This window comes from Ricinus communis, chromosome 5, assembly GCF_019578655.1.
Source record: "Ricinus communis isolate WT05 ecotype wild-type chromosome 5, ASM1957865v1, whole genome shotgun sequence".
NCBI lineage: Eukaryota > Viridiplantae > Streptophyta > Magnoliopsida > Malpighiales > Euphorbiaceae > Ricinus > Ricinus communis.
Genome location: NC_063260.1, coordinates 22,465,054 through 22,473,001, shown reverse-complemented (window position 1 = coordinate 22,473,001; position 7,948 = coordinate 22,465,054). Strand labels below are relative to the sequence as shown.

General features: G+C 32.5%; 1 protein-coding gene across 1 annotated transcript; it reads left to right on the top strand.

Annotated features, from left to right (window-relative positions):
• Window positions 1–1,549: 1,549 nt before the first annotated feature.
• LOC107261512 lies at window positions 1,550–1,900 on the top strand. The gene has a single exon (XM_015721399.2). It carries the CDS (start codon window positions 1,550–1,552, stop codon window positions 1,898–1,900), a length of 351 nt encoding a protein of 116 aa, XP_015576885.2.
• The last annotated feature ends 6,048 nt before the right edge of the window (window positions 1,901–7,948 follow it).

The following is a 7,948-nucleotide window of genomic DNA, read 5'->3' as shown; positions in this document are numbered from 1 at the left end:
TAGTGGGAGTGAGAAACCACGAAAGGTGAATATTCAAGAGATTCAAATAGAAAAGAATCCAACACTTGATATCTCTTCTAGAATTTTCGTTCCTTATGTTGTATCACAGTCACACAATATACGAACAACAAGTGAATATTCCAAACTCACCAGTAAAGAATGTTCTCAATAAACCAATAGAAAATGTTGAAGTCGTAAATGAGGAGAATATACCATAAGAACGGGTATTGCGTAGGTCTGCAAGGGATAAAAGACCGGCAATTTCGGATGACTATGTGGTATATTCACTTGAACATGAATGTGACTTAAGCATTGATGAAGATCTAGTTTCATTTAAAGAAGCCATAGAATGTGAAAATTTGAAAAGTGGTTAAGTGGTATGAAAGAAGAGTAAAAATCGATGGATGACAATAAAGTCTAGGATTTGATTCAGTTGCCTAAGGATCCAAGCAAGTTGGATGTAAATGGGTCTTTAAGACCAAAAGGGATTCTAAAGGCAACATTGAAAGATATAAAGCCAGACTTGTCGTCAAAGGTTATACTCAGAAAAATGGCATTGACTATAAAGAAATTTTCTCTCTGGTATCGAAGAAAGACTCTTTAAGAATTGTTATGGCGTTGGTGGCTCATTATAACCTAGTGCTTCATCAAATGGATGTGAAAACCGCATTTCTTAATGGTGACTTAGAAGAAGAAATGTATATGGATTAACCTGAGGGTTTTATCTCTTCGGGTAGTAAAGGTATGATGTGTAAGTTAAAGAAGTCAATATATGGTTTGAAACAAGCTTCTAGACAATGGTACATTAAGTTTAATGATACCATTATGTCATACGGTTTTGTAGAGAACACTGTTGATCGGTGTATCTATATCAAAGTTAGTGGGAGCAAGTTCATGATGTTAGTACTATACGTTAACGATATACTCTTAGCAGCAAATGACTTGGGTATGTTACATGATGTAAAAAAAATATCTCTCTAGTAATTTTGAAATAAAAGATATGGGTTAGGCATCCTATGTGATTGGAATAGAAATATTATGTGATAGATCACAAAGATTATTGGGATTGTCTCAGAAAAGATACATAATGAAAATTTTAGAGAGATTCAGAATGAAAAGTTGCTCATCAAGTAAGGTTCCAATTCAAAAGGGGGACAAATTTAGCGAAATGCAATGTCCAAAGAATGATTTGGAAAGAAAAGAAATGGATAAGATTTCTTATGCTTCAGTGGTCGGTAGTCTTATGTATGCTCAGACATGCACTGGACCAGACATTAATTTTGCGATTGGAATGTTAGGCCATTATCAAAGTAATCATGGTTTGGATCATTGGAAAGCTGCAAAGAAAGTACTTAGATATTTATAAGGCACTAAGGATCACATGCTCACATTTAGGCGATCAAATCACTTAAAAATGATTGGATATTCAAATTCAGATTATGCTGGTTATGTAGACATTAGAAAGTCTACATTTGGGTATTTGTTCCAACTAGTAAGAGGAACAATTTCATGGAGAAGTGGGAAGTAGTTTGTCATTGCTACTTCCACTATGGAGGCAAAATTTGCGGCATGTTTTGAGGCCACGGTTCAAGCATTGTGGTTGTGGAACTTTATCTCAGGGTTAGGTATTGTCGATAATACAGAAAGACCACTAAGATTGTTTTGTGATAATTCTGCAGCTGTCTTCTTTGCAAGGAACGATAGATATTCTAAGGGTGCTAAGCACATGGATTTGAAATATCTACCGATTAAAGAAGAGGTGCGAAAACATAGAGTGTCATTTGAGCATATAGGTACTGACCTAATGATAGTGGATCCGTTAACTAAGGGATTGGCGCCCATAGCTTTTACAGGCCCTGTTGAAAGGATGGACATTATAGACAAGTCCTTGTTAGCTTGATTTCAATTAACATGTACATGTGAATGTTTGCTTGAATATTTTATTTGACACTTATGAATTCAATTAATGTTGTTTTTGCAAATAATTTTATAATATCATTAATATTGTTATGTACATGAAAAGTTTAAAGTATGACATATAAAAGTTAAAGATTATGAAATTCTTCAAATAATGTTAATAAAAGTTATATGGATTGAACAATTTGTGATATATGGAAGGAATCTTGTCGATCAAATGACTTGTGACCACCATGATTCAATTGTTTGGATTCATTTAAAGTTGGTGATTTTGATAATTTTAACGAAAGGAGCGTGTTTACAGTTATGGTTAAAATGCCAAAATCATCTCATGGGTCAAGTGGGAGAATGTAAGATTATTATTATTATAATCTTATATTAATGACCTATAATTAAATATATGGTCTAGTATTAAATGAACTAATATAATGGTTATTAGTTAATTATGAATTGGACCATTGGGATAATGCCCTTGTCTCTACCTTCATTAAATCATGCAATAAAATTTATTACACTATCTATATAATAATATAATTGTAGAATTATTATTGGTAAGTGGGGGTTACTTAATTAAATATAAAAGAGGTTAGAGAGAGGTTATTTTTTTATATCAGGTAACTGCCTCCTATTTTATTTATTTTTGGCTCATCACATTTTCTTCTTTTGAGAATTGCTTAAAACAAAAATCACCATAAAAAAAAAAAAAAACTAAGCTTTGCACCATTGAAAGAGGCTTATTTAAAGCAAGAAGATTAGAGAGAAGAACAATTACCTTAAGGAATTAACATTAAGCAAGCCATGGATCAAGGTATGTTTCATATATTATGTTTGTATTACTGAATTTAGAACCCTAATAGAATTGTGTTGATTTATTTCGTAATTGTGATATTGTAGCTAATTATAGATATTTCTTGTAATTTTAGAAACATTTTAAGGATTAGATTAAGTATATATATTATTTGAGTTTTTTATTTTATTTTTCTCAAAGATCTGGAACATATATATATATATATATATATATATATATATATAAGGTATATTATTAGTACAACTTTTGTCACAACCCCATCCGATGGCCCATGACCGGCACTAGAGAATGGGTAGGCTTAAGGCCACCGAATTCTGTAGTAAGCCTGACACTCACTAACTCAATCAAATCTCATCTCAAAATTAATATTATTAAAGCCATAAATTATCTTGATAGTTACATTCTACAAAAATACTTCGGTCTGCCAGAAAAATTAGGCGAGACCCGAAACTCATAAAATTTACAACTGATACATCTATTATTACTACTGCAGAGAATCTAAGATATACCAATTTACATACCAAATCAAATACATCACCCGATGATGAAGGAGTCGAGTTACTGAATAAGAGTCGCGGGAAGACTAACAGTCACGCATCTGAAAAAAAGAAAAAAAAGTAAATTGAGACTGTCAGTCTCGAGAGTGAGTTAAAATCAAATAATCTAGAGACTATTGTAGTCTTCACAGACAATATTAATTATTTGAATCAGTATATCAAACCATGCACGTATATACAAATCATATTATAATCATACCATAATAAATAAATAAATAAATAAAATATATTTTTACTTTTACGGGACGAGTGGCTCAGTAGAACCCTAACCCCAAATTCTAGTAGCCTTTCGGCTCTCTTAATCCAACAGTCCGGTGCTCGGAGAGCAAGCTCGATCGTGGTCCTTACCTCCGACTGAACACTTGAATTCCAAATAAGCCGGCCAGAGAGCGTTGCTTGATCGGGGACCTTAACTCCCAAGAATCAATCAACTCACCAGAGAGCAATGCTCGATCGGGGCAAACAAATCCATAATAATCTTATATCCATGATCATTAAGACGCCGTCCCGATGTAACCCACCAGGTGGCATGTTCTACGAAAGCCACATTTCCCAAAACGCAATCATCACATTTAATAAATATCATTGTCTAATGAAATTATTCAACACATATCGAAATAAAGATTAAAAATTTAGGATAAGACAACGTGCAATTCGTGTCAAAAAAAAATAATATCTGTATTATTATAACGTTACTAATAATAATATTTATATTATTTTCAATAATTAATAATCAAGTGAAATTATTTATTTTGCGATACTAATAATCATATTAAGTACAAATTCTAAAATAGCATATTAAAATCAGACTTAGCGATAGTGCAATAATTAAATGACTTTAACTCGCAGGTTTTGGGCGACCTCCTAGCTCTGCTCCGGTGCCTCGGTTGGAGCGAGCCGAACAAACAGGCAATCTAGTCACGGAAAATAATTTATCAAAACGCTGAAACAATCGATCATTAATCCTAGGTTTAGACTCCTAGGACTGGCTGTCTAAGAATCTCGACTTAGGAGAATTCTACCGAAAATTCGGCAGAACCTTCCCTACAACACGGACATTACCCCTCGTAAAAACGGGTTCAGGACCTGCCAGAAAAACACTACAAATATTCAACAATCCAGACAGCGGGAGTCGGGTCCCCAGACTTTACTATTTCTCAACTCCGCCACACAGCACAAAATACGAGGCAGGCAAACTGACAGACAATTATTTTTGACTCACAAAAATCATCAAATACTCAATATAAACCAGTAGACACAATTCTAAATCAAAGGATTTCCAAGATCAACGACCAGAGAAAATTACCGAGACGCTCGATCACTCGCCTCCGGCCACCGGAGTCCGATCGACGATCCGAACACACCATCGGACTCACAACGACGCGCTGATGACGATCCCTGCTTCCGATTTTCCGATCTGACATCCGATCATCCGAAAAGATTTTCAGACGATCTCGGCCGTCGATTCACAAACGGAGCCCGATCGCCACGAAACCAGTGCCATTGCGAAGCTTGAGCTGAGGAGAGTCGGGATACGTCCTCCGATCGTCCATAGCTCACCGAAGCTCGCCGGAAAAACCCAAAAATGCTGGCTGCCTCCATTTTCTCTCTCCACCGGATCTTCCGTTTCCGGCCACCAAAACTGACGCCGCCACCGCCAAAAAGAAGCTCTCTTCGAGATGAGCCGATCGCCACCAAGATCGCCCGGAAAGGCCGCCAAAACGACGCCCGTGGCCGCCACACGCCGCGCGATTCCGCTTGCCGCTGCTGGCCAGCCGGAGCCAAGCGCCACCGGTCCCGCCCGCTCTCTCTCTCTCTCTCTCTTCCTCTCTTCTTCCCCGATTCATTTCCTTTCAATATCGACATTTGACCCCTGAACGTTTTCTTATTACAATTGGGTCCCTCAACTTTCTTAATTACTTACAATCTCATCCTGCAGAATTTCAATTTAACCCCTAAACGTTTTTTTAGCCTTTCAATTAAGCCCCTAAATAATTAATTTGGGCCAAATTAGAATTATGGAAAATACACAATTACAAAAATACCCCTGACTGACATATTTATTTACAAAAATACCAAACTCAGAAATTTCTATTAAACCCCATATTAATGAAATTATACTTTTAATCCTTATCCAAAAATAATTCTCCAATTTAGTCCTAACACAAAATTAATTTAAATAATAAATTTCCAACTTAAAATTTAATACTACTAATCAATTATAATAATTTTCCCCAAAATTCTTTTATAAATATCCCTCACAATTTCTATCATAATTTTTTCAATATATAATTTTATTTATACATATACATATACATTGGGGAAAAATTAGAATAACCAAAAATATATTCTACCCTTCAAATAATTTACTTAATTAATTCTTAAAATTTCAACTAATTGGGTATAGAAAAATAATTCATTTAATTGACTAATATTAAAATTTCCATTAAATCATTTCAAATTAAACCAAATAAAAATAAGAATAAAAATAAAATAAAATAAATTAAATAAATAAATACTCATTATTAAATATATAAAAATTCCGGGTATTACAACTTTAATCGAGATTTCTATTTATCATTCGTTATTCTAGGATTTAAGAAAGGAGGTGCCTAAAATATTTTACAAAAATGTAAACCATCGAAATAATGGGAGTACTATAAAGTTTGAATAGATATGGATCTTGATAGTCAAAGGGCTCAAGCTACTAGCAAATTTTTGCATGACCAACTGCAAAGAGTTTGTCCTAAGAGTGTTAACGTTAACCCAATTTATAATCAGTGTAGGTCTCTTAATAGCTGATTTTTCTTATTTATGCTTGTATTATTTTGATCGATAAACAATTAGTTCTTAATCTATCTGGTTATAAATATTTCATAGGTAAAAGAATAGCTATGAATATATTGCAATGCTGCTTTTAATGAATATACTTTATTATCGATTAAAATGAGAAAAAAATTCTAGATCGTATTTAAAAAGATAGAATTATTTACTTAATTTTATTGTAACAATGAGAATACCAATATTTTTTCTTATATAGATTTAATCTACTATATTCTTCGTAGATAAATTGAATTGAACGTTAACATGTGATATTATACATGAAGTGTTGCATTTGCATTGGTCGATTTTTTTTATTATCATTAACCACCTATCATTAAAAATCAACCAATACAAACAAATAGTAGATAATATTACATATTATTATACAATTAGTTTTATTTATAGATAATATAGTAGACTGAATTTATTTAAAAAATATTTCATCTCAGCACCGTTTTTAAAGCTAATTTTTAGTCTAATAATTCAAAAATTAAATATTTTATCTCATAAAGTAAGAGATTACATATTTGAATATTAATAGTTATTTTCCTTTGAAAAAGAATGTTTTTAAAAAGTACCAAAGGATAATCTTTAATGTCTTAATCTCTCTGTAATTGATCCAGAATCAGATGAGGGAAAAATGAGTTTTAGACCAAAACTATAAAAAACGAATAAGGAAGAAAATGAAGGGGAAAGAAGAAGAAGAAGACTGGCAGGGTGAGAACGAATGATAAACTTTTGGGATTTAAGATTTTGTCGTTTAATTTGTGAATAGGATAGTGGGTTCGAGAATTTGAATCATTAACTGTGAATAAGCCAAAAGTTGAATACGCATAAGGAGCTACCATATTCATAAATCAAAATCTCAATTCTTATTTATTTATTATTCTTACCAAAGGTTCTTATGTAAGATGCAATTTTGGATTTTGGCCCTCCATGCAAAATTTTAAATTTTAGAATTTTATCCCTCGGCTCCGTCTTGACCAGAACCAATTCTTTTATAAAAAAAAAGAAAAGAAAAAAGAAAAAAGAAAAACCTTAATCCTTAACTATTCCTAGAGTTAATTGAAGATATGAATTTAATTTGTTTGTTATAGTAACGTGCCAAGTACAAAGTAAAAAACAAGTATTAAAACAATCATCTTAAGGTCACGATGATGCATAACACATTAATTTTGAGAAGGAAAAACTTCGGATACAATTTTGGTTAAAAAATCCAATAGGCATCAGCATTTTATTCAGCTATTCAACAATCGGCTGAAATAAGTGAAATAAAATGACTTGAATTAACTTCTCAGAACAAACAACTGCAAAATTATCCCCAAAATACAATCATCAAATGAAAAAGCTAGAGAAGCAAATAATCAGCCCCTCTTCCTCTCACTATTTCTTGGAAGTCCTTTGCCAAAATTCTGTCAAAAGAAATAATGTTTACATTAGATGTATATATATTATAATAAATAAAATAGTTATACGTATGTATATTGATAATTTAATTTTTAAAATTAATAAATATATATCACTGTTCTGCATTTTATACCTTACACTGAAACAACAAGTTGGTCCGTCCTAGCATAGGAGATTAATAGTTGATATCCTACTCACAATCTCCTCCCTTTTTCAATTCATCAAGTAGAAAATTTCCTTTGACATTCATTGTAATAATGGCTGTTAACAATAAGAATAAGTGGGATCAACAGTATCTGACTTTTGGCATGAATTATAGGACCATTTCTCAAAATCAAAAGGTGATAATCGTTGACTGTCTTGTAGCTTAAAAGTTTGCAATCTTTAACTGAAAAAAGAAACTTATAAACAAAAGCTCCCATCCTCCTCTTAATTA